The sequence below is a fragment of the Lontra canadensis genome, unplaced genomic scaffold (genome assembly GCF_010015895.1).
Source record: "Lontra canadensis isolate GAN:19392208 unplaced genomic scaffold, GSC_riverotter_1.0 scaffold120, whole genome shotgun sequence".
Classification (NCBI taxonomy): domain Eukaryota; kingdom Metazoa; phylum Chordata; class Mammalia; order Carnivora; family Mustelidae; genus Lontra; species Lontra canadensis.
Genome location: NW_022631114.1, coordinates 4,626,752 through 4,654,051, shown reverse-complemented (window position 1 = coordinate 4,654,051; position 27,300 = coordinate 4,626,752). Strand labels below are relative to the sequence as shown.

General features: G+C 45.8%; 2 protein-coding genes across 2 annotated transcripts in view; one reads left to right on the top strand and one right to left on the bottom strand.

Moving 5' to 3' along the window:
• Nucleotides 1-284, bottom strand: part of TAF5L (TATA-box binding protein associated factor 5 like) — a 30,034-nt gene extending 29,750 nt beyond the window's left edge. The window contains exon 1 of the mRNA XM_032841157.1: nt 165-284. The gene's annotated coding sequence lies outside the window, so the exon portion shown is untranslated. The remainder of the gene's footprint in view (nt 1-164) is intronic.
• Nucleotides 285-682: 398 nt separating this feature from the next.
• Nucleotides 683-27,300, top strand: URB2 (URB2 ribosome biogenesis homolog). Its single transcript, XM_032841162.1, has 11 exons — nt 683-723; nt 1,176-1,371; nt 3,630-3,768; nt 5,221-5,397; nt 7,135-10,456; nt 13,579-13,739; nt 15,635-15,745; nt 17,552-17,794; nt 20,294-20,381; nt 23,015-23,154; nt 26,820-27,300. The coding sequence occupies exons 3-11, from the start codon at nt 3,643-3,645 to the stop codon at nt 27,015-27,017; spliced, it is 4,566 nt and encodes a 1,521-aa protein (XP_032697053.1). The 5' UTR covers nt 683-723; nt 1,176-1,371; nt 3,630-3,642; the 3' UTR covers nt 27,018-27,300.

Genomic DNA, 27,300 nt, shown 5'->3' with positions numbered 1-27,300 from the left:
ACCGCCCCGCCGGCGGGAGCTGCGGGCGCGCGCCCCGCCTAGGCCTGGCCGCGCGCCGCCGCGCCGCCGCCCGCGCTCCCTCCCTCCCGGCCCCCGCCCGCCCGCGCGCTCCCGGCTCGCGACCCCCTCCCCCGGCCCTCCCCGCCCGCGCGTCCCGCACTCACTGAACATCCCAGGCGGCTCCGGCTCCTCCCGCCGCCGCCGCCTCCGCGATCGTGTCGCTTCCGCCTCCGTCGTCTCTGCCGCAGGGTCTCGCTCCGACGGCCGGCTCAGCCGGGCCCCCGCGCCCCGCGCCCTGCCGCCCCCGCGGCGGCGGCTCTGGGCGGCCGCTCCATGACTGACTGACACGGAGCGGGCCGCGGGGTGGGCCGCTCGGGCCTCCAACGCGCAACCGTCTCCACCAATGGGCGAGGCGCCTCGGCGCTCTGCTGGCGATGCCTGGCGTGCGCGCCGCCCCGCCCCGCCGCGCCGCCGGCGTCGGGCGGAAGGAGTGCGGGGGCCGCGCCCACGTGCTGGGGCCCCCGGGAGCCCGCCCCGCCGCCGCCGCCCCGCAGCCGCCGCCGCCGCCGCCGCCGCCGCCGCCGTCCTCCGGCTCCGCCAGCGGTCCCCGAGCGGGGTGGCCGCCAGCTGAGCTCCTTCACCCGGACACCACCTTCCGCCGCGCCCGCCGGCCCTGTCCGGGGCGGGTCCGAGGGGAGCTCCTTACCTGAGGACGGCGTCCAGGTGAGCCCCTTCCCGGGGCCGGCCCTGAGGTGAGCACACCCCCAGCGCCCCGCTGCCCGGGGCCGGCGCTGCGTCCCCGCCCGCGGTCCCCATCCGGGGTCGGTCTGGGAGGGAGCCCCTTCACCGAGGAGGACCCTCCGCCCCGGTCCGGCCGCGGGCCCTCGAGCGGACAGCAGGCGCTGGGGCGAGCCTCCTGGGCTCGCCGCTGGTCCGGCCTCTCCCGTCGCTCCTCTCCGCCGGTTCTTGTTACCTGGTTTCCTTCTGCTGCGCGGGATGCCCCGTGTGGCCGCGCGTAAGCGCCCTTTGCGTGAGTACTAGCGGGGTTTTGCGTTAGGCGCTGGGCTTACTACGTCCGGGCACAGAGACCTCTGCAGGGCCCCGAGCGCAGAACGTGAGCTTGTCTGGGGCGTCTTTGTAACCAATTCTGCGAACACTTTTTAAGTACTTTGTAGACGCAACTGTGGTTTCCTGACACACTGATCGAGAAGTAAGTTGTTGAACGCGCTCGTCTTGGACGTTTTGACAAAATGGGAAAACTGACAGCACTCGAGTGTTCCTCTTCTCTGTAGTAGAGTGAAGGATGCCCTACTGAATGTTAGCGCCCTGCATGCGCTGCTTGCTCCTTCCCTACAGGATTAGCTATTGAGGGTAAGTAAGTTCCGAAGGTCGGTCTGTAGGATTTCAGGCCCCATAGATTGAAGAAATGAAAGGGATCCAGCCCTTGGCAGATTCTTTTGGTTTCATAGTATGTTAGAATCATGGGACTCCGATTTTTTTTTTTTTGTTTGTTGTCCTATTTTGTTTTTATATATAATATTTTTATTTCAGTATTTTGAAAAATTTTCACTTTTGAGGAACTTCTTTTATATAACGAAAATGACTTAATGTGATACATTTCCCCTTTTTATTATGACTTAGGAAACTCAAAGCTATGTTTACTTCAGGTTTGTAGAATTACAGCTGGTTGGTATGCTTGCTTTTCTTTGCTCACGATGTTATTGTGCTCTATTTTTACAATTTCAATTATGTAACTGTATTTTGTAGAGTCTTTTTGGAAACAGTGCATGTCCTTAAGCTCATATGTAAATGAATAATGTAGTGGGAAGTTACTGTTGCAGCTGAAACTATTTCTTTTGGGACTGGTTTTATACTTTATTTCCTTTTTACTTGGTGAAATATTACTGTTTCCAAATACTGCTTATTTTTCTCTCTCAACTAATTTTTTATAACACTGGTTATTTATTTGAGAGAGAGCACGTGCAAAAGAGAGAGAGAGCAGGAGCAGCAGGGTGGGGATGGAGACGGAAAAGCAGGCTCCCCGCAGAACGGGGAGCTAGATGCCAGCCAGGCTCCATCCCAGGACTCTCAGATCATGACTTAAGCTCAGGGCAGCTGCTTAACCGACTGAGCCACCCAGGTGTCCCTCTCTTTCAACTATTTAATGGGTCTCTTCTTAATGCATAGTATATTTCAGATGATTTGTGCAGAAACTTTCAGTCTAAAACCACGTGTGACTCTCCTTTCACAAATAATTTGAACGCTTTGGGTTTTGCCCAGTTGTATTTCTTCACAGTCACCTCTTGAGGATTTTTGCCCAGTTGTATTCCTGCACAGTCACCTCATAGCAGGAATACTCCTACATATGTCTATATAATACTTCTGCCCACTTTTGTCTGAATTTCCCCCAGAAAAATTCATGGGCTAAAGCATTTAAGATTTTTTTGATTTAAATTCCATTTAATCAACATATATTGTATTATTTGTTTCAGAGGTAGAATTTAGTGATTCATCAGTTTGATTCAACACTCAGTGCTCATTATTTCAAGTGCCCTCTTTAACACCCATCACTCACTCCCATCCTCCTCCCCTTCAGCAACTCTGCTTGTTTCCTATAGTTAAGAGTCTTTTATGGTTTGCTTCCCTCTCTGTTTTTGTCTTTATTTTTCCTTCCTTTCCCTTGTGTTCATCTGTTTTCTTTCTTAAATTCCATATGTGAGTGAAATCATATGGTATTTATCTTTCTCTGTCTTCTTTCACTTAGCATAATATCCGCTATTTCCATCCACGTCTTTGCAGATGGCACGCTCTCGTTCTTTTTGATGGCTGAGTAATATTCCATTTTTACTTATATACCACATCTTCTTTATCCATTCATCTGTCTATGGATATCTGGGCTCTTTCCATAGTTTGGCTATTGTGGACTTTGCTGCTATAAAAATTGGGGGGCAAGTGCCCCTTTGAATTACTATGTTTGTATCCTTTGGATAAATACCTGGTAGTACAATTGCTGGGTAGCTCTATTTTTAACTTTTTGAGGAACGTCCATACTCTCCTCTAGAAGTTTGCATTCCCACCAATAGTGTAAACGGGTTCCTTCCTATGCATCCTTCCTGTGCATCCTTGCCAACATCTGTTGTTTCCTGAGGTGTTAATTTTAGCCATTCTGACCAGTGCAAAGTGTTCTCATTGTGGTTTTGATTTGTATTTCTGTGATCCTGGGCTACAGCATTTTAGTATATGTGCTGCCGAAGCGAGCACGGCTATGGCATCTTATATATAGATTTATACCCAACCGTTGTGTTGAGGTATTTTAATTCACTATTTTTTTTAAATTTTATTTATTTATTTGACAGACAGAGATCACAAGTAGGCAGAGAGGCAGGCAGAGAGAGGGGGGAAGCAGGCTTCTTGCTGAGCAGAGAGCCCGATGTGGGGCTCAATCCCAGGACCCTGAGATCATGACCTGAGCCAAAGGCAGAGGCTTTAACCTATTGAGCCACCCAGGTGCCCCCACTATTTTTTTTTTTTAAAGGAATATACGTTATGTGCGTAATAGTGTACGTGATGTTCATTTTTGGTGCCTATTGAGTTTGACCTTAATATATTTTTTCCACTTTAAATTGTAGATATAGTGTAGCAATGGCTGCTGTTTACTCTGGCATTTCCTTTAAGCTCAAAAGCAGGACAACTTCTTGGGAAAATAAACTAAAACTAGCTCACTTTGCTTGGATTTCCCACCAGTGCGTTCTCCCAAATAAAGAGCAAGTAAGTGTATCGCGAAACTTACATTTTTACAACTGAAAAGAATGATCACTTATACGAATTGTATATCGACATTTAGTTAAAGTTTAAAAAGATTCAAGAAAAGGTTGGGGAAGGAAACATGGTTGCAGGTTAAAAGTAACGTCAGTGAAAAAAATGCATGAGTTAAGTATTTCATTGACGGAGTTTTCTATTACAAAGTCTCAGCATTTCTTTTATATTTGGAAAAATTTCTTATATTTTGAGTCAAGTGTATGCATCAGTGAACAAGTTGGGAATCGAGTTACAGAAATGAGAATCTGAGTCTGGGTAGCTCCATTTTGTTGACAAATCCAGGCTGCTGCTCCATAAGCAAGTGCTTGTTGGTGCTTTGTTAAATGTCTTTGAATTTGGTAAATTGACAGGAGGGGAAGTAGAGAAACTTCGGTATTTGTAGTAAGCCATTCTAGAAATAGATTAGGAGCCAAGAAAGGCTTTTCTCTTTGTTAACATTTTTCAAGCTTATTTGGCAAAAAAACAAAAACCCTAAAAAACTTAACTGTAGAACACTAGAAACCCCAGGGTGTTGAGCTTATGATATTCTATTAACACACACCCATATGCTGGTATTCAAGAAGACCGCGCAAAGTGTGTCCCAGGTGGATGACATCTTTTAAGATGATGATGAGGCGCAGTATGTAGAGCAGAGCACTCTTAGGTCCAGTGGTCTCCAAACCTGCTGCACCTGAGAATCGTCTTGGCAGTCACTAGGCAACGGCTAACCAGGGTGAGATGGAAGGGGAAGTGGTGGTGGCAGTTTGATTAAGGTCTCACCCAGTCTCATGCTCAGAACTTTTTTCCCCTTTTAGCACCTGACACTTTGATACTGTTATTGACAGTGCTGGCGGCTTGAGCTGAGGCCTCACTGCCTTTTCTTGTGTTTATGAATAAGGGAATGTATCACAGTAATAGAAACTATGTATAACCGACCCTCCTTTTCCTAAAGCACTAGTGCATTATTTCGCAGAAGACTGTCTCTGTCTTCTGAGGAAGTAAATGTACCTAGAAGGTACATGTAACATGGGAAACCAGGACACAAGCTCTGTCTTTTGGCTCTGCGTTTTTGCTTTTGTGCGTTATTCGTTTTGTGGCCATTCTGAGCAATTGTTGTACTTCTAACTTTTGAAAATGAGTATAACTTCAGAAAAGTTAGAAGAAACAAGAGTTTCATTTAAAACATTTAAATGGTCCTACATGAAGACAAAATTACTTTTTCTTTATTTGTATTGATTCTATAATAATAAACATTTTAAGATACTGAGATGTTTATATAATGTTACCAAAGGTAAGTTTTAAAGGACAGCTTTTCCCTGGCAATTAGATATGGCCATGCATGGAATGTCCTTTTAGATGTCCAGCATCGTTCTTGGCAAAGAAATTCATTTATTTTTAGAGTATTATTTCTTCCAAATTCAGGTACTACTTGATTGGGCAAGACAGTCATTGATTGCATTTTATAAGAAAAAACTTGAACTGAAGGAAGACATTGTTGAAAGACTTTGGATCTATATAGATAACATTCTACACAGCAAAAAACTGCAGGATCTCCTCAAGAATGGGAAGACAATTAACCTTCAGATTTCCCTGGTCAAGGTAATTATCTGTTTCCCCTGTTGTCCTGTATGTGTGATGTGCATCCCTGTTGATTTTCTGTTATTTATTGAAGATGCAAGAAGTATCAAGGTAGAAGAAGAGAAAGAAAGAATATTGCAATTATAATGATAACTGACATTTATTGAAAACATATGGTATGCTTTATGCTGTGTGAAGCATTTTCTATTGTTTAATGTTCAAGGAAAGCCTAGAACTATTTCATAGAGTGGTTGTCGATTACCTTTTAATTGGAAAATGTTGCCAGCAAATACTACTACTTTGTGTTTCCTACCTCTCCCTGCCCCACTTTGTCATTGGCCTGAAGGAAGATCAAAGGCCAAAATCTGAGTAGGAATTTCCTCAACGTTTTTTGAGTCAAAGCAATTTTGAAGTCTCAGATTAGAATTATGAACTTCATTGTCAAAACTGAGTGTTTTGGAATACTGTGAGAGTAGTTGGTGACAGTAGAAAGTACTGATAATGAGTGCTTAGTGTGTGCCAGGCACAAAGGGGTTCAGTAACTTGTGTAAAGTCACACAACTAGTAAGTGGCAGAGCCGGCATATGAACATAGATCTGCATGATTGTAAAGCCTGTCCTCTTAACCCTCATTCTGCCTTGCTCACAGGAGTGTGTAGGCCGAAAGAAAAAATTATTAAAGGTTGATAATAAGAAAATTAAATAGTTGAGCTGCCTGATGGTTCACAGATATTAGTGATTTTTAAAATCGTATTCTAAATTGTATGTTACTTTTTAAAATAATAGACTGGCCACCAAAGTGGGTTATTCTGATTTATCCTTTGGGAGTATGGAAAGAAAATCTTACGTTTCTAAATGTCATATTTTAATTTAGATACATTTTATACTTCCATGAGATATTTGTACTGTAGTGTATGCATGTGATTTATGAATAAATTATTCTTATTGGGTACAAACATGAAAAAATTTGGCAGATGAGTTTGTATAATAAGAAATATTGATGGTCACTGTAGTAGTACGTTGGCATTTAAGTATTTGGCATTTTCATTTCAGTTTTTCCAGAGCCAGCAGTTACTTGAATGGAGATAAGTGCACCTGTGTCTTTGGGCTACTGATAATTTAGCCCTCAGGATACATTTGGTTCTCGGATACTGTAAGGCGGGGAGCAAGCCGCTTAGCCTATGAGTGAATTTTGGAATCTGCCTAGGCCTCATAATTTCTGTGCTTTTGAATTTCAGAATTTTAGAAACAGAAGACTAGGTTTGCTGTATAGTATGTAGTGACTGCCAACATTGGCTTTCCTCTGTTAAGAGTACCTTTTGCTTTGGTTTTTTAAAATAGAAAAACAGTGTAATCGACTATAAAAATGTATTTTGGGCCACAGGGTCATAGCCCAGGCCTACTGTCCATCCATCTGTAGCATCTAAGCTGAATTGCAGGTTTAGGATCTAAGCAAAAGTAATCTTTGGAGTTTAAGTCTTATAAAAACCAGGAGTTCTTTAAATAGGGACAGCAGAATTACAAAGGCACTAATCCCTTTTCAGAATTCATGTTGGTAGGAGATGGATGTTGGAAGGACTTAAAACAGGTACTCTGCTTTGGCTCGGTGCATTAAGCAAATGTCAAGTTCATTTAGAGGTGATAACCTGGGGATTTCTTTCTCATCAAGATAAGTGCAAAGAGTGAGTTCATTGATTCTCTTGTATTTTTCTTGTATATGTGTGGAGTCAGTAATGAGTTTTTTTTTCTTAACGCTCAGATCATAAATGAGAGAATAACTGAATTCTCTCTTTCGGAATCCCGAAGAAGTATGTGTGCCGTGCTGAGCTGCTGCCAGGGCATCCTCTCGACGCCCGCCCTTGCTGTCATCTACACGGCTAGACAGGAGCTGATAGTGGCGTTGCTGAGCCAGCTGTGCTGGCTGGCCTGTAGGCAGCCAGAAGGAGCCGTGGTGGCCCAGTTATTCGAGGTCATTCACCTGGCCCTTGGCCACTACCTCTTGATCCAGCAACAGCAAGTCAACCCAAGACGTGCCTTTGGGGAGGTGACTGGGCACTTGCTCCAGCCCTGCCTGGTCCTGAGGCACTTACTCTCGGGGGGCACGTGGACACAGACTGGTCAGGGCCAGCTGCGGCAGGCGCTGAGCCGGGATGTAAGGAGTCAGATTGAGGCCATGCTTCGAGGTGGAGCTTTTCAGCCTGAGTTGCTCTCGTCCTACAAAGAGGAGCTCTTAGACCAGCAGCAAGGTGACACGAAGATAGGCACCATGAAGAATCTTCTAGCTCCTCTGGACACTGTGATCGCCAGGCTGGTAGATGCTGGCTACTGTGAACCGTCCCTTCATGCTGCTGTTATAGCCAACTCAGTGGCCTTGCTGTATAAGCTCTTTTTCGATTCTTACTTCAAGGAGGGGAACCAGCTTCTCTGCTTCCAGGTACTCCCCAGGCTATTTGGCTGCTTGAGGATTTCACGCCTGCAGGAGGAGCAGCTAAAAGGCCTGGCTGCGTCAGATTGGACCACAGAACTCCTGGTTCTAGAACAGCTGCTCAGCTCAGTGGCCAACAACAATATCTACAACATTGCTGCTGATAGGATCCGGCATGGAGAGGCTCAGTTCCACTTCTACCGCCGTGTGGCTGAGCTGCTGATAAACCACTCCCAAGCATCTGTGCCGGCCTGGTTCCGCTGCCTCAAGGCTTTGATGTCTCTGAATCATTTGATTTTGGAGCCAGACCTGGATGACCTGTTGGCTTCAGCTTGGATCGATGCAGAAGTGACAGACTTTCGAACCAAAAAAGCACAGGAGGCACTTCTTCACACTGTCTTCCAGACGTATGTCAAACTCCGACAAGTGCCGCGGTTGTTTGAAGAGATTTTGGGAGTGATCTGTCGTCCAGCTGCTGAGGCACTGAGGCAGCCTGTGCTGACCTCAGGCCCCTCCAGGGTGCTCTGCGAGTGCCTCCTGGACTTGCCTCCAAGTCAGATCTTGGACACTTGGTCCCTCATGTTGGAGAAGTTCCAGTCTTCGGTCTTACCTTATTTGCGGGGTGATGCCGACATGGCCTTGAAGTCGCTGTCCCTGAGCTCTCTGCTGCACTGCGTCATGTTCAACATGCGGAGTCTGGACAGCAGCACCCCTTTGCCTGTCATCAGACGGATGCAGTGCACAATGGAGAGGATGCTCCGAGAGCTTGTGAGGCCCCTGTTGGACCTTCTTCTGGATCCCCAAGGCCCAGAGCTTGAGCTCTGGCTACAGAAGGTCAGTGACTCTGCACTCCTGCTCTCTTACACTTGGGCCCAGGTTGATGCCATGCTCAGTATAAACTGTAGCCAGTATCACTCTGTGTCTGGGGCTCTTACAGATGTTGCTGTAGAGATCTCACACCTGCCCTTGTTGCTCCCTGGTGTTGAAACGTGCCATTGGAAGAAGATAGAAAAGTTTACAGCTCAGTTTGACTCTCTTGGCAGGTACTGCTTAGCACAGCTCTACCTGCAGAAAATGAAAAGGACTTTAATGCAAACCAGTTTCCAGTCTGAAGAAGCCCTCCGCAGTTTGAAGTGTGATGCTGCCTACATTCTTGGTTCTGGCAGAGAAAGCTTGAATCGAGGGACAACAGCTTCCTGGGATGGCCAGGTTGGGACAGTGAGTGTACTCACATACCCTGTAGCTCACTGGCACTTGGTTGTGTCGAATCTCACAATTTTGATATCCTATCTTAGTCCAGATGATGTGAGATCTCTGGCCAGTGTGCTGCTGAGAACTTTACCAGTGAGCAAAGCCCAGGAAGGCTCAGCAGAGGAAGAGCCAAGCCTCACGCTTGAAAAAATATCCAGCGCTGTCCTCCATAGCCCTCTCTTTCCAGAAATGCAGTCCGTTCATTCTGCTTTCTTAATGTGCCTAACTGAAGGATGTACTAGTGTCTTGTGTTCTGGTGCCCAGAGTGACCCAAGTCTTCTCAGTGAACAGCTGCCCTGGCTTTTTGAAAAGGACCACCTGGTGGTGGCTCTTTGGGAAAACAAATTTGCGAAAGTTGGACCTGAAGGTGTAGAACCAAAAGGAGAAATTGCCCAAAACTTACTGTCCTTGGTAAAGAGTGACTTCCCCATTCAGCTGGAGGGAGAACAATTAGAGAGCATCCTGGGACTTTTGGAAGTTATTTCTGCTCTGCAGCTGGATAGCCTCTTGACTCCCTATCACGTGCATTATTTTCTTCTGTTACTGTCCTTGGCCATCACCAAGCTGGGGAGCTCTTGCTCCTCTTCAGTGACCCTCAAATTTTTGACGACTTGCTATCGGCTTCTCGGTTATCTGCAGAGAGGGAAAAGTGCTCGCTCAGTGCTCAAGATTATGTATGTTAGTGATATATTTGAGATCACATTGACCTCATTGTTCAAAGCCAGTGGTAGATTTCTTGTTAACGTGGATGACCTCTCTTGGTTGGAATTCCTCCAAGTGGTAGGGGCATTCTTAGAACAGCTAATGCAGATGCTCACCCAGACGAAGCTCAGCTTGGTGCTCAATTTCAGGAAAATCGTTGGATTCCTCCGCGAACTGTGCACTGAAGCAATTGCAGGCAAACGGGTGAAAAATCAGAATCCTTGGGGCCAGCACCTCCTTCTGGTGTCTTTAACCAAGTTGTGCCAAGTCCTGGGGCCTTTTGTCAGAGAGCGGAAGCAGCAGCGTGAGGCCCCAGAAGCGCTGTGTGAGCTGCTGCAGAAGGCCATTCTCCACACGGGAGCCGTGCTGCAGCAGTGCTGGGCACAGGGGGCCCGGGGCCAGCGCCTTCCCCCTGTCTTCATCGCGTCGGTCAGCACGCTCTTGGAGGCGGATGTGGGCCAGCACTCTAGGCACAGGAAAGAGATTTCCACAATGACAGACGAGGTGCCGCTGTCCCTTACTGCCTTCTACCAGAGTGTTTACTCTCAGCTGCTCTCAGAGTTGCCGGCTCTTGCAGGAGATAGACAGTGTTTCCAGGCGGCCATGCGGTTTTTAACTCTGTTCTTTTTGGCCCCAGAACTACATCCCAAGAAAGATTCTGTTTTTACCTCCATGTTTCATTCTGTGAGAAAAGTTCTTACAGGTAAGGTATTTTCTCTTGAGCTAATTCTGTGCTGTAGAGCTTTTGGTAAAAGCTAGTAAGCCACCAGCAAGGTGAGTGCCCCCCATCCCTCACCCTTTTGGAACAGGTGTTCATTTTAGAAGGTGCAGGCCGGTGAGCCAGGAGAAACCCCCACCCCCCCAACCCCCAGTCTGCTCTGAGGAGCTCATTTCTAGTATCTGCATTCTCTGCATGGATCAGCAGTGACCCTCACAGTCCTGCTTTGTACACAGATAGTAACCTTCTAGGTGTACTGTTTGTCACTGTGGTTTTTCATTTATTTTGGAGATTGTTCTAGGTTATAGTTTTGAAATCTATTATCTTTTTTAGCTTTTATCTGTCTTGGCTCTGGATGGTCAACATGTATGATTTCATCCTTCTTAGTAGGGTTTTTTGTATTTGACTTCAGTGCCATCTTCAATGACTTAAAGACCTAAAATTGGCGAACTTGAAAAATGCAGCTGACTTTATTTATAGGGAATGTCCTAAAATTCCTTGAAGGCGAGACTCCCACTCCTAGGTCTTAGGGTGGTGCCTGGCCGTCATCAGGCTATGGGTGCTAATAGGGCAGAAACTCAGCTGTCATCTTGGTCTTTTAGTCTGATGTCATCCTTCTGGGCCAGCCAATCAGGACTGCAAACCTAGCCCACGTCTTTGTGCAGAAGCGTTCAGTATCTGCTGTCCCTTAGCTCAAAAGCCAGTGGGCCAGATTTGTCTCTGTTTCAAGATAGCACTGTTTCAGGTTGGTGTAGGTTTGTTTTCTTTTTGTTTTGGTTGTTCCTGAGGGGTTGAGCTTAGTTAGGACAGTCCTTAGAGGTGAGGCTGGGGAGTCCCTAGTTCTCAGAACGAATGACAGGCGGGAGGGAGACGCAGATGGGGCTGCAGGCGTACTCAGATACAAGAGTGGAAAATAGGGCCTTGTAGAAAGCAAAGCTGCCTGGGCTGCCCGGGCCAGCGCCAGAGCTGGAGTGTTAAGGCCAGAATAACACTCCTGTTGTCTCCCTCTCAATAGCCTTTCTATCCCTGCCTTGATTGTGGATTGACTGAAAAGGCTTTGGTGTCACATGTTCTATCTTATTCTGTTAGCCACTCTTTTAGGGAATGGTGTTCACCTTAGTGGAGGTTAGAATTTAGTCTTTTAGTAACACTTTCATGATGTCCTAAATGAGTGATCTAAGAAATGGCAGCTGATGGTCTGAAGCTCTCTCTTCCCCTTTGTTAGAATACTGTGTCTTTCTTTTTCCCTCCAGTCCTCGTGACTTGAGGTGGCCTCTAGGTCCTAACTCTGTGTCCATGGACTTCGGATGCCTCTGGCCCCAGGGCCTCAGTTGTGGCGGTGAAGGGTTGCTGCCTGGCTGCCCCTCAGACCACAGGCTCAGGTGTTGCTATTGGATCCAGGCCTCATGCCCTTGAGCTGCTGGACTTTGTTTAGAAAAGACCAGAGTGAGAGGTCTGGAAGAAATGCCTACTGGGGAGGGCCCAAAGCTTTGAGTGGGGAGAGGGAGAGTTATGGTGGCTATGAATAACCAGAGTGTGGCCCTCTGGTGTCCTCAGGGGTGTTTCAGGTAGGTTGCAGCGCATAAAAGTAAGCATTTGTAAGGAATGCTTTCTGATGGTAGAATAGAATAGACAACTTCAATTCGATCACTAAAAATGATTATTTTTACAAATGTTTCGTATATTTGTGGAACCACGTTCTACTCTGGAGTTGAGTGCGGTGTTGATTTTGATCTATCTAATCAAGTAAACAGATATTCACACAAATCAGAAATTGCAGAACAGTGAAATGCTGTCGAGTACACCAGAAGTAGGGGACTGTGGGGTGAGAGTTTGTGTGGGCAAAGCAGTAGTTGGCGGTGGCCTTCAAGGGATAGGCAGAATAGGGGGAGACAGTGGGCAGCGCTAATATTGAGCTTCCAAGTGGTGGACAGTGCGGTGCTCCTTCCTTTATTTGCCAACCATGGGAGTTAGTGCTGTTACGCCCATTTCACTGATGAGAGCTCATGAGTCCAGGATCTTAAAGCTTACAGGACACTTCTGGGCTGAGGTCTTTCTCTCTCAAATCCTGTTGTTCCTTCCACCCCCCAGTGCTGACGTAGTGAGCAAAGACTGGGACATGGGGAGGTATTCTGGCAATGTGGAACAATCTGTGGGCTGAAATGTGCTGGGAAGGTAAGCTGGTAGCAGATGGTAGAATGGCCCAGGAGGAGCCATTAGCAGGCTTTCCCGCATCGAGTGGGAAACATCTGGATGCCTGCGGCAGACAGGCCCTGGAAGTTTGGAGCTCTTTTAAGGTCTTCAGCGCTCCCGTCTCTCTCAACGTACCATGCCACGCCTGTGTCCCTACTGATTTTACCAAAGAATATGGACATACCTCATTTTATTGTGCTTTTCTTTATTGAGCTTCACAGATACTCTGTTTTTTAGTTTGAAGGCTTGGGGCAGACTTGCTCAAGCAAGTCTGTTGCACCATTTTTCCAGGAACATTTTGGTAAATCTTGCGGTATCTCAAACTTTTTCATTATTACATTTGTTACGACGATTTGTGATCAGTGATTAAGACTCACAGCTAGATGGTGGTTAGCATTTTTTAGCAAGAAAGTATTTTTAAATTAAGGTACGTGCATTGTTTTTTTGGATGTGATGCTGTCATACACTCAATAGACCACAGTATAGTGTAAATAAAGCTTTTATCTGCGCTGGATAACCCAAAACTTCATTTGATTCATCTTATTGCAACATTTGTGTCATGGTGGTAGTCTGGAACTGACCCTGTCCTGTCAGCAAGGTACATCTGTACAAGGAAAGTAGGAGAAAGTAGCAATCATCCGTGTCCCATAGTCCAGCGTTGTACACTGCGGACCACTGTCGTCATCCTCTCAGGCTCGCCCCTTCCCTGTGCTGTGTGTGTGCACTCTGCACAGGTCAGCTGTGTGCTCTGTGGCACGGGCCCCGCCTTCTTTGCTTGCTCCACGAGTATCTCCAGGCCTCTCAGATCATGACTTTCAAGGGCTGGGGCCCCATTTATCATGTGGTTATTCTAGTATATTTGACCTGCCCCCTTTTTATCTTATCTTAGCAATTTTGGTTTCTTTTCCACACAGATCTTGCAGTTCCGGGTGAGGTAATTCAGGATATCGAACCTGATTTGGGAGCCTTACTCACCCAGATGTTAGAAGTTGGGACCACAGAGGACTTTAGGATGATGATGCGGTATATGCTCCAAGGATTGGACATCAGTAACATGTGGAAAGCCGATCTGCAGGTGTGTACTCTTCCCTGGTACGGCAGGCACATAAATGATAGCTCAAATGGGAAAACTTATTTGAGATGTGATGTCACCCCTAAATTTAAACACACAAGATCAAACCCCAAGGGGGGTTTATTAACGTAGTCCTGGCATGTGAAGAGGCCTGGGGCTTTAGTGTAAGGGGCCCTTATTCTTTAAAGAGGAACTTTTTCACATCTAAACTATGAGTGTTTATTATATGAAGTACTAAGTATTGCATACTTATAATTATCGGTATATAAAAAGAGATGGACTCTGTTTATCCTATGTGTAAGATATCTCTCATCATACTTTAAAAATTTTACTTGACTTGGTCACATCACCCTGATCCTGTTTGAGAATCAGTCCGATTAGCAAGCTGCCCTGCGGTCCTTTGCACCTTAGTATGTTTGGTAGTTGGTAATAAAGCCCTGTATTTGCATCTGGCATTGCATATTTTGGAGAGCCTCTCTATGGAGCTTACATGCTGGAGTTTGGTCTGCTAAGCAGCCCTGTGTGCTGGACTGGTCAGACGTCCCTGCTTGCACAGGAGGAAGAATGTTACAGAGCTAAGTATCTTGGAGCCAGCAATGCAGGCCACGTCTTCTGGTTCTGAGCTTTCTCTGCTCCATGAGTGGCTTCTTGAGGGTATAATCAGCGTTCAAGCTTGCGTTTTGATTTGGATGGGAGGAGAGCTAGAGAGGGTAATTGAGGCCACAGAGGGGCAGCAGGGAGAACTCACATCTCCTGTATGTGAGCAGGAAGCCCGAGCTGGATCAGAGCTACTGCTCTGCACCAGCCCTCTGCTCATTGCCCACGGTGCTTGCCCTTCTCTCTGGAAGTTTTCATTGTGTGCATTTGCAGCATGGTTGGGACCCAGCTTTGAGAAGGCCTCACTGTGGATTTCTATTTAAACCAGTCAGTCAGAAGGTATGGAGGAGGTGAGGCTGGATCCTGAGCATTCAGAGCTGGAGAGGATTTGGATGGGGGATGTTGCTATGGAGATGAGGAGGGCGTTTATGCACAGCAGGGCAGAGGTTGTGTGGGTGTGAGAGGTAGACAGCAAGGAAGGCATCATATGCAGGCCCTATGTGGGTACACAGGTCCTACAGGTAGGCAGGAAAGTGAGCCCCCACCTCAGGAGACAGGGCCGAGCTGCCTGGGGTTGGGGGAGGGAGTGTAGGTAGGGGAATTGCTAGTCAGGGAGGGAGAGATGGGAAAGAAGCTGAGAGCAGAGGGCTGAGGCCAGAATTGCATGGGTTGTAGGGCTGCAGGGTTAGGGGCGGAAGGGCTGGCATTGGGCTGAAATTGATGGTGTCAGGTGCCAGCATAGTGTTAGATGTTTAATGACACAGGTACTCAACAAAGTGAGTTCCCTTCCCACATAGTTTCTTCCTCATGGTTTAAAACCCTCACTTGCAATCATAGCACCTCATCTAGTTGTTTTACTTTGTCCATGTTTTCCCCTGGCTTCTCCTGTTACCCACAAGCATATGGTTTTCTTTCGTAGGTAAGTTATAGCTTGCTGCCTCTTTCCACACTGCCTTGACAAGATGGGATCTCTGTAATTAGGTTGCTGTGTCTGTTTGTGGCCTTCTTTTCTTCCACTATCCTGGCACATTTGCATGCTTGGTTTAGTGAGATGCTGCTGAAAAGACCTCCCCTTGGCCACGGTTCTGCTCATCTTATGCATTTATTTCCTGGCTGCCTGGTGATGGAAGGGACCTCTCCCTCAGTCTTGAGCCCAAACCAGGGCTTGTCTGTGACCTGACACCACGGTTCTAATGGGTTCTGCTCCTCTTTTCAACACCAGTGACTGGGTTTCTTCCCAAGATGGACTTCTTAAGAGAGAGCTGGCTATTTCTGCTAAGTTTTTGTCCCTTTTCTCTTAGGCCATTCTGTCAGCTGTTACACTGACCAAGTTGCTTCTGAAATGCACACTCAGTGGAGAGAAAGCGAGTCTGTTCTGGTGTGCGTGCCCCCAGATAATCACGGCTCTCACTGTGAGTACCCCTGGGCTGTGCCCTGCATCTCAGTTCATCTTATCACCCCATCCCTCTACAGACAAAAGGCCGCATTTTGGCTTCTGCCATCTCTGGTTTTATGCAGAGTAGGTTTCTGGGCACTGCGGCCTGAAGACGGTGGCTGGCAAGATGCTATCCTGGCAGTGTGTGTACCGTGTATGTGCTTTTGTGTTTGCAGACACTGGTGTCGGCTCCAGATGTGGCGGAGAGGTGGTGTGAAGGAGTGTCAAGCCCGGGAAGCATTAAGCAGGCCATAACAGGCGTGCAGTGATAAGATGGGCTCCCTTGGAAGCCTGTTGAAAGTAGATGAGAAGGAATTCTGGCGCTTTTTTTGGTCCCCACAAAATGCTGTGGTTAGTTTAGTGCATTTGTTCATTTGCAGGGGGGTTGTGCACATTCAAAATCTATGATACAGTGAGAAAGGAATGGCTTTATAGAGCAGACAGTAATGTCACAGGTAGATTATTGTTATAATCCCACCCAGTTGTTAGGTTTTGGCACTTGGTGGATATCCATGCCAGCCGCATGACTTTGTTTCACTCACACAAAAACTTCGTTTTGATGGGGACTGTCTCAAGTGTTTCTGCCATCCGGAGAGTCTCCAGTCGGTATTCTTGCACTTGGGTTCAAAAGATCAGTATCTATTTTACGATCATCATCAGCTGTGATTCTCTTGTGCTACCTGAGGGAATTGCCCTGGATTAGCATCTTCCCAGGGCAGAAGGATCTGAAGAGTAGACATAATGTTCCCTCCTGTTCTGTTGCTTTGTTGTTTTCCTGGGAATCATGCGTCAGTGGATGAATCTCATCCTTCCCTGGTGTGTAGCAGGTGTCAGGAGGAAGAGTGCAGGGAGTGGGGGAGGGAGGGAGCGGGACTCATGGGACACGCAATCAGTGTTGGTGGTATGCACAGTAGGGCTGTGTTAATAGAAACACTAGGTAGAAACCACACAGATTAAATCTAAAAGTAGATCTAATAGCATGAAGTCAGCACAGTTGGAGACCCCAGACCATGGGAGTGGTGTGAAGGCCCCAGCAGGCCACACCAGAGCTGCTGTTTACAGCTGCAGCCTGAGGATGCAGGTCACAGGTGAGCTCTCCCAGGTTAGGTGGGTAGAACTTTGAGCTAGCCCTCATTTTGAGCTTGTTCTCTTCATTCTCTAGAATAATAATTGAACATCTTAATTAGAGCTGATTGTCTTTTTAAGGTTTTGTTTATTTATTTGACAGAGAGATAGCGAGCACAAGTAGGGGGAGCAGCAGGCAGAGGGAGGAGCAGGCTCCCTGCTGAGTAAGGAGCCTAGTGCAGGGCTCGATCCCAGGATCCTGGGATCATGACCTGAGCCGAAGGCACAGCTTAACGACTGAGCCACCCTGGCGCCTATAGAGCTGATTTTTAAGAAATGTAACAAATGAACTTCAATGATAGATATTTACAACTAGTGGTATTTTGGGGAATATATTGTTATGTATGTCTGATATCTGGTGAAGTTTTCCTGTTCTGAGAAGTTGGATGGGTCAACTCTTGTAAGAAGTTACTTCTCTTCACGATTGTTGAGTCCAACAAAAAGCATGGACCAGAATGGCCAAGTCCACAGTAGGTTGCCTTCAGAGATTGAACGCTGGCCTCCTTGTCTCTTCAAAGTGTCTTCTGACCGCATCCAGACCTTTTGGACATTCTTACCTCTGTCACTTCAGTTCTTACTTCTGTCTACTTCAGTTTTTATATTCTTTCTTTAGAGAATCGCCTTCATTTTCTTTCCTTTATTCTTTCTTTTCCTGTAGCTGCTAAACCGAGAGGCTTGTCAGGAGCAGCCTGTGCCCCTGGCAGTGGTGGGGCTTATTTTGGACGTCCTGGCGGCACTGCTGCGACAGGGGGAGGAGACCATCCGCAACCCGCACCACGTCAGCCTGGCCTTCAGCATCCTGCTGACGGTCCCTTTGGACCACCTGAAGCCCTCTGAGTATGGGGGCATCTTCCTGCGGGTGCACAACGTGCTCTTCTCCATCCTTCAGTGTCATCCGAAGGTGAGAAGGAGGAGCGGGGTAGTTTCGGCCTGCAGGACAGTGGCAGCAGAGCTTTACTATTAGAGGATAAGAAAAACAGTGATTTGCCAAGCAAACGTTTTGGTTCCAGTAATTTCCAGGGTCATAGTGGTTTCTCTAGCACAAAAATGTTTGATCCTTACATCAGCGTGTTTGAGTGAGTTTCATCTTTGTCGGGTCTGACACTTAGACGGTGTTTGTATACTAGCTATTTAAGGATGCTCATTGCAAATTGTTCTGTTTTTGCAGACCACACATTCTAATCTCACTGACTTGCTTAGATGTCTTCGTGGGTTTATAACTCAGATGCGTGTAGGGAGTGAGGCTTCCTGAGTTCCAGTTTTATAGTATGCTGCCTTTGAAATTAAACTGAGTGGGAATAATTGTCCTACAGAAAAGATTCTAGTTCAGCCACCATCTGTTGAACGTTTGCTACGTGTCTTATTTTACCCCTACAGTAAGTCTGTAGAGTAGATGGTCGTCCATCTTATTAATAAAGAACCTGCGGCTCAGAGCTGTTGTGTGATTTCACCATTGTCACCCAGCTGGGTCTAAATCTTAGCTTCAGGGCTGTTGATTCTTTGGTCTGGGTTCTTTCCATTGCACCACTGCTGTGCATGTGACACAAAGGAAGTCATAAATAAGATATATACATGTATACACAGGCACATTCATATATTTTTAAGTGTTTTAATGTTCTCAGGTTAGTAACCTGACCGCAGTGCCATTTTTAAAAAATTTTATTGTCTGGTAAACTAAGCACTCATGACATTGGGCCTTACTGCAGGGCCTTTGACCCTGCCTAATCTTGTGAGCATCTTTGTTTTCAGTCTCTGCTGATTGTTAAATTTTTATGTGGCCATACCATATAAATGCAATACATATCAATTACAAGCCAAAATTGCCCATCTTGCAGAAAGATGCAGGATTCCATGCAGCTGATGAAAGTAATGTTAGAAAACTGTGGGAGTTTCCTGCAGAACCATTGACAAATGACCATTTAGCAGAATTAGACCGTTTGATGAAAGGAGAAAATCGACAGGAATAATGACATGGTATTGCAATGGAGAATGATGTGACTGATAACCACCTACTCTCACTGCCTGTGGGTTAGAGTAGGGGGGATGGTGGCCCTATGTAGTGCATGATCACACTATTGGCCCTGTGCATAGTTGAGTTGATAGAAGCACCAGGCTACAATCTGCTTAGGTAAATCTAAAGGGGGTAGCATGAGGTCAGCTCAGCCAGCGTACCCAGCAGAACGATCAGCTGGTGCCATATTAAGCCAGGGTGTGAACTCAAGTAGTCTGGCTCTGGATTTGTGTGCCTTTAATCAATACGATAGCAGAGGCTTACAAGGGGTCCTTGGGAAATTTGATGAAACTCTGGAACACTTTTGTAAAAATGAGTTTTTTCAGAGCATGCTGTGGATGTTGGTAATTTGATGTAAAGAACAGGATGTTATGCTATCAAGAATTCTGTTGGATAAATTATACCAAATGAAAAAATCTCAACTCTTGATTTAGTCTTTATTCATTCTAAGAATTCTGAGAAAAGAGCAGGACTGGCCAGTAGATGTTTAAAGCACTGTTGGATATGTTTTATGTCTGTGTTGTCCGCACAGTAATCACAGGCCACTCATGTCTTGAAATGGGGTCCAGGAGCTGTAGGACTAGGAACTGAATGTTAATTGATTTAAGTTTAAGTAGCCTCATGTAGCTCATGGCTGCTTTATTGGGTAGTGTGTTGTTTCGATCACGATCTAAAAGGTGGTTGCATATAAAAGAAGCATATTTTAAAATTTTCACGTCATTCTTTAAAATAAAGTTCTAGCCAGAACTTTTCATCACTAAAAAATGAGAAGTTTGGGTCCTTCTTTTAAATGGGTTTGTTTTATGTAACCTCTTTCTAATACCCGTTACACTTAAATATGTTGTTACTGTTGCTTCTGTTACTTACTTCTACCCATTTCTAGAATGCACTAACAATTTAGAGTAACAGATTAAGCAATTCTAAGCTGAGATCACGCCATTAGATTCCTAAAGTGAGAAGCTCTTTCCCAAACCATTAAAACAAATATTAAAGAGTCCAGTAAGATGAGTGAGCTATTTCCCTAGAAAATTCAGACAAAAAGAAGTTGCCACGCTGTTTTGAACATCCTGCTAGATAGGTTAGGAAGGAAATAAACATGCACTCCTTTGAAGTAGAGACAAACTGTAAGAGACTCTTGATCATGGGAAACAAACTGAGGGTTGCTGGAGGGCAGGGAGGGTAAAGGGGTGGGATAACTGGGGGATGGACATTAAGGAGCGCATGTGATGTAATGAGCACTGGGTATTATATGACTGATGAATCACAGGCATTACCTCTGAAACAAATAATACATTATGTGTTAATTAAGTTTAAATAGAAAATGTTTAAGAAAGTAGAACTTGAAATAAATAATATGTCTTTATATTCTTTTGCCCATTATTATTACAGGTAATGCTGAAAGCCATTCCTTCTTTCTTGAACTGCTTTAATAGATTGGTGTATTCGGTCATGCACGAAGGGAGGCAGAAAGACAAAGGTAATTCAAAGTAACAGTATCAGATACGTGATTTCAAATGTGTTTGTCTTGTGATGTCTCCAGCCTCATATGTTACAGAAAATAAAACCACCCAGTTGAGTCTAAGTAAGAAATGTTCAGATCATTAAATGAATACCTAAAATAATTTTCTAAAAATTTCAAGCTGTGTTTCCTTTTTTTTTTTGCTATGCCCAAAACAATGACTGTGCTTATGATCTCCTAATTGAAATAGTTCTTTTCCTGGGGGGGACAAAAGTACCTACATTTAAGAAATGCTTATTCTCACGTAGAGGGGACAGAAAGTGACTACAATTCCGTTCTTGCCCTAAAGGAGTTCCTAGTTTGACGGGGAAGTTAAATAAGAACCGGCAGTTACAGAGCTATTTTATTTTATAAAAGGGGTGATGTCTGGCAAGTCGTCATTTCAGCCTTATCTTGGCAAGGTTGTGTTTGTTTACCAATGAAATGAACTGCCATGTGGTGCTAGCATAAATTATGTGTGCAGCTTGTTTTCAGCCTTGAAGGTTGTTGATCCTTGCTGAATTTCTAATTTGGGGGACAGTCTCATTATTTAAAAATTTGAATATAGATTGAGGTGGTCTATATTGCGCTACTTCAGATTTGCGTGGTGTGGGACCTGACAGAATGCTCTGGGACCAACAAGGAGGACTTTACGACTCAACTTGGAGGGCGTCTGGGAAGACCGTGTGGCAGCAGTTCTGGACTAACTAGAAACATATGAGTGGTGCTCAGTCCCCCCTCCCCTACCCCAGGGGAACCACTTTGATGGGTTCAGACTTGTGATTTATGCTACTGAAACCAAGTAACTATTGAGAAAAGAGAAAAGGTACAGTTAACACTGGACTGAAATTCCCAAATTATTGTGCCTGGTTTTGAGATCAGTCAGTGGCACATTAAGGTCTTTTGCTTTCTCCCAGGCCTGCTGCAGAGTGATAGAATGTTGGTGTCAGTGTACAATTGTGACTATGTTTAGGAGCAGGGTAGGACCACAGGTTCCATCTCCCAAGCTAGCCTTGGTCATTTGGTGGTGGCTGGCTGTAGTGTTGTGTTGAGGCCCCTAAGGTCGTCGCCCTGTCTGAGCTCAGCAAGAAGAATCCCTGTTTTACTAGCGATGTCTGCCTGGACAGGAGATGGGAAGTGGCAGGGTAAGGAAGGCCCCGATCCAGCCCTTGCTGAGCAGTAGGGGAGCAGAGCGCTTGTCACACAATGACACAGGTGTGTCCCGTGACACAGTGTGTCCTTTGTCGTGTGTTCTGAGGGAGTGTTGGGGCATGTTTCACGAGCGTGACTCTGCTGTGTCCATGTTGGTGCAGCTCAGTTATCTCTGGTCAGCCAAGACTCGTTTCTCTGACGTGTTCAGGGCTTAACTGAGCAGGGTTTTAACTATTTACTCTTTTCTTGTTGGTATCCAGTGCACTCTTCATAAGCACCCATGAACTGTCGTAACTGCCAGGCAGTCCCTGAACTGCACGTGTGCGCTGAGCACTCTGACAAGAGGGAAGAAATGGAACATGGTAGATATTCCAGTGCTTTGCTAAAGTACTTGGCTGTTGAAATGCCCCATGAATGTTCGAGATTTTCATCATTTCATAAAACTTTATTGTATCTGGAAAAATGCATATATGTAACATGTTTGTACATTCAAGGTTTTAAGAAAAGACATTGTGCATTTTAAAACTGAAGCTTATTGAATCATAAAGTATGTGTAACAAACCACATCTGTTAATACAGTTTGAATGAGTTTTGATAGGTAAATTCATGCAGGAAGCCATCTCGGCAATCAAAAAACAGAACATTCACATCATCCCCAAAAGAGTCCTCTTGTAGCCTCTTCCCATTCTGGCCGCAGCCCCAGCCAACCACTGATCTGCTTTTTGTCACTGTAGATTTGTTTGCAGTTTCTGGAATTTTACAAAAATGGGTGTATTTCTATGCCGAATGAAAGCTGGGGAAGGTGCTCTGGCCTGTACTGGGGTTCCCCACTGGCTCTGCTGTGACGGCCTAGGGGAACGGGGGTGTGACCAGGGCCTCAGGGCCATTCAAGGCCATTGGAATCCTTTAGAGGAGTTTTTAAAGAAGGCCTTGAGTGGTCCGAGCACTTTAAGGTGGACAGAACTAGGAAATAGGAAGTAAATCTGGGAAAACAGGAAGATTATCTAGTATTGGTAGCTGAGTCTTATATCTCTCTGTCTACATGATCTCTGAAACATAAGGAGGGAAAGGCATAATTAGGTCTTCTTATCTTTAAAGTTATACGTCTCCAAAAACCATGTTTTTTAAAGATAGTTTTCCAATTTAAACCTTTCTTATAGACCTCCACCTTTAAAAAAAATATATAATAGCAATCAGATTTCATCTTAAAATTTTCGATTCTTCTAGACTCCTAAAAAAACACATGTACTTGAGTATTTTAAGCGTTTTCTCTTTTGTAATACAGATAAATATTTGGACCTAGTATCTCTCCCTCATTCTGTCTGTGAAATAAGCCGATTAAGGAGCCTGGAAAAAAGGGAAGACTTGAATAATTTTCAGCTATAGTAAATGCATAAAGCTAGAAGGGTTAAACTGATGGGTCTTGGACTAATCAGTTTGGCAAACCTTTGCTCCTTTAGGAAGCACAGATGATCTGTCAGTGGTCCTCGAGTGTGCCCGCCTGGTGGAAAGGATGTACAGCCACATTGCTGCTCGGGCTGAAGAGTTCACGGTGTTTTCCCCCTTTATGGTGGCCCAGTACGTCACAGAGGCGCAGAAGGTAAACGGAGCTCCCTCCCTTTCCCCAAGTGCTTTCATTTGTAGTCCTTTGTAGCGGGGCTTCTCAGCCATAGTGACAAGCGATGTCTTGGTCTTGATGGTCCCAAGCCTGCATCGTAGCAGACTGTCCTGCCCATCTGCAGGGTTACCGGAACCACTGAGTGAGGCAACATTCAAAGGGCTGGTGGTGCCTGGTACCTAGAAGGCGCTCTGTGACCGCTAGCTGTCCCCATTCCTGCTGCAGCACAAGCGGGGCCTGTTTTGGTCAGTTTCTTGAGTAATGAGCAAGCTGAAATGCTTCCCACATTCAAGAACAGGAGTTCTGCTAGGGCCAGGCTTAATGGTGATGAGGAAGAAGGGCCTTGGGACCCCCAACAGCAGGGGTTCCTGGGTTTATCCTCTCGCAGTGCATCATGTGTGTGAGTCAGCTGCTTCAGACACTCAAAGGAGATGACGTGGTAGAGATACCGGCAGATTCCTTCAGTTCCATTAAGCGAAAGAACCTTTGTCATATTTAATCTGACTTTTTTTTTTGTTTTAAAGATTTTATTTATTTATTTAACAAAGATCACAAGTAGGCAGAGAGGCAGGCAGAGAGAGGGGGAAGCAGACTCCCCGCTGAGCAGGGAGCCCGATGTAGGCCTCGATCCTAGGACCCTGAGATTATGACCTGAGCCAAAGGCAGAAGCTTAACCCACTGAGCCACCCAGGTGCCCCTAATCTGACTTTTTGACTTAATATTCTGGATAGTTAATTCATCAGAGCTGGGCTCACTTTGGAATGTTAGCATGTTATTTCCAAAATTCCACAAGACCCTGTGTGACCTGTGAAGACTTCCTATCTTCCTTGGTTTAAATTGAATGTCAGAGGCTTAAAGTACAGTGTGTTTCTGTGTGTATATACTTTTGCAGGCGTAGATATATACATCTGCCTTGTTTATATTGCTCTCCATAGAATAGCCTCCCTTTGTAAATCTTGTAAGAATAATGTTAGAACCTTGGTAAACTTGTTACACTAAGAGATTTCTCAAGGGAGATTGGGCTGAATGAGCTTTCTCAGAAAATCTGGTGTTGCATCCGTTTTCATTCTGACCCTGTTTCAGGATGAATCTATAACTATTAAATAATTTTCGAACACGCTGGCCCCACTCATCTCAGCCAGTGGGGATGCCTGTCATGTGGGTGGGCACTTGGCTGTGTTTGAGATGGGGCTGGGGTAGGGAGGTGGAGGGGCACTGTAGGACGCAGCCCACTCCATGGGTGTGCACGGGGTCCTCACCAGGCACGGTGTGCGGAGGAGTGGGGGCAACATGTGAGACCTCTCTTCAAGTCAGCCTTTGAATGAATGTTGGGCTTTGTGTTTGGTTTCCTTGGAATTTCTTAGCATTTTTATAGAATCTTGATATTTCACGGGCACTCAAGTCATTGATATGTAAGCCTTTGCTGAAAGAAAAGCTGGCATTATTTTGTGTTTCAGTGAAAAATAAAATGAGAGATAGTAATATCATTTAACTAAGGGCCAAGAAGGGAGGGGATAATTTGAGCCCTTAAATCACTAATTATTATTCAGAGATTTATTTCATGAAAAGTTTCTGGTTTCCTGGCTTCATTATTCATGTCTAATTTATGCTTCTCAGTTATTTTTTAAAAATTTTTAATCTTGAAAGCCAAAGGCCTTGGGAATTATCTAAGGCTGTAGCATCCCAGAATTTGTTGGCAAGAGTCTGTGTTTTATCTTTCATTTGTTTTTTTAACTCAGTAATGAAGAAAATATTCCATATGTATTAGAGGCTTCTACTGAGAATGTTTCCAGAGCAGAAAGACATTTATAAGTTTAATTAAATGCTAGATAGTGAGCACAGCTCAATGAATCTCCTTTGCATTCCCCTGGTAGTCCTGTGGAATGGGTATCAGTGAAGGTCTGGCGGTGACCTGGTGAGACCTTGGACCGTCTGTGCAGTAATGTGTCATAGTGGGGATGTGCCAGGGGAAATGATGGTCACTGGTCTCTTTTATCCGTAGATCAGACTTCCATCTGTCTGTGTGGACAGCCTGGAGTAAATGTTTGTACTGCCTATCCTGCGTAAGGTCCCTTTAGCCACCTGGAGATATTTTCATTCAGGGGTCAATGATCTTAATGTCCTAGAAACTGAGTTCTTTCCACTTGTTTTGTGAAGAAGTGGGCTGAAACACAAAGAGGCGCAGTGGTTGTGTAGACCAGACGTGGCTGGCCTTCCAGTGACCCAGCAGCGCTGTGTGCTCGGCACTGTCCTCTGGCTAAGGAGCCCCTGGGTGAGGGGTGCTGGTGGAGCGCGTGGGCCGTGGCCTCCGACGGACGGGCTCAGCTCTCATTCTGCCGCTGGGACAGTTGGTTCGCCTCTGCTTCTGGAGGTGGAATTACCTGTTTAGTGAGCGCTGATGAGAGGAACAGATGGGTGACCCACTTACAGGGTCCTCACCCGGCTGCTAGACTCAGGACTTCTTTTGTTTTTCCTTCCTTCTAATACTTTCCACTGAAATCACAGACGGTGTTCTTATCATCTATAAACAGTAAAACTTAAGATGATTGTCAGAAGTTTTTTGAGCTGTCATGTGAAAATCACGGCAACTTTGAAAAACACCATCATAGCGACGGAAACAAACTGTCCTCCCAGCAGTTGCTTTGGTGAATCCGACTTCTCCGAGGGAATACCACATACCCTCCCCAGAAGCTGTGTGCTTTTGCAGGGGCTCTCACGCTTTTAGGCCATTAAGATGTTAATAAAGAATCTGCCAAATCCCAGGCCTGCCTGTCCGGACGGTCCAGTTGCTCTTTGGTTTCAGTTCCTGGAGTGTCCGGAGGTTCAGTGTGAGGTTCGGCTGCAGCCTCAGTGGTCGTGGCGGATGTGAGTAGAGTCTGCTCCGCCGGCCTTTTTGTCTAGACAGTGTGAACCTCTGATCTGAAAGCGTGGGCGCAGCAGCCGGTGCAGCCACGTTGGAGCCAGACTGCCCACGCCTGCCGTGCCCCAGAGTTTCGTTAACCCAGAAGTTCAGGGAAGAAAGGCATCTCAAGGCTCAAGAAGTGGTTCAGCCATTCGGGAGCAGTTCGAAATTCAGGTCCCGTTGAGCTGTTGTTGATAGGAATAAAAGATGCATTAAGTGTCCTCATAAGTCACATATGATTTGTTTGGCTATGATGTGACCTAATTACTAATACAGCCTGTCAGTGATCAGTTTGCGGAGTGTTGGAGCCCGCCCGGCCACCTGCCTTGCCGGGGGGTGGGGGGTGTCAGTCGCATAGTGAACATTGCTGCCATTGTCCCATGTTAGTGCAACTTCCCTGGCGACTGGTCATATTGAAGAACTTGGCACAATGTGCAAGTGGCTCTCATACGATTTGTAAGTTTAAAGATCGGTTTTTAAATGTCCCAGGTAGGCATCATTCACCAAATAGCAAAGCTACCCCTGTGATTTTGTGAGGTTTCATTCCAGGGTTTTGTCACTCAAGTTGGCTTTTATTTCCCTAAAATACAGATTTTGAAGATAGGAATATTTATTTCTGTGCAAAGGGGTAGTTTAAAAGGGATGTCTTTTCTCAAGTTGAGGGGCGAACTTCAGACTCCTTGTCAGGTCTTCCGAGGGCCTGGTCTGTGTTTGCTCTCACAGACAGCATGTCCTCTTTTCACAGGTCACCTTGTATCCTGCGGTGAAGGGCCTTCTGCAGGAGGGCATTTACCTCATCCTGGACCTCTGCATTGAGCCGGATGTCCAGTTCCTGCGGGTCTCCCTGCAGCCGGGGGTGAGAGACATCTTTAAGGAGCTGCACAATGATTATGTGAAATATCACAAGGCAAAACACGAAGGAGAGAGAAGATACACGGCCTGAGGCTGTCTTCTGGAAGCGCTGCCGGGCCGTACTGCCGAGTGGCTCTGGCCCTCTGGTCTGAAAGAGCTGGGGAAGGGGGACCGGAGGTGTTCTTAATTTGTGACGTTGGGATATGCGGAATACACTCTGGGCTTTATGTCGTATATACTGTCTTCGATAGCTATGTTTTTCACAATGAATATTTTTTAACATTTTTTTTTAAGCCATATGTATTACAAATGGAATCCTGATAATTGACCCCAGAATAAGGTGAATTGAATAAAAAGATTGCCGAATGTCTCTC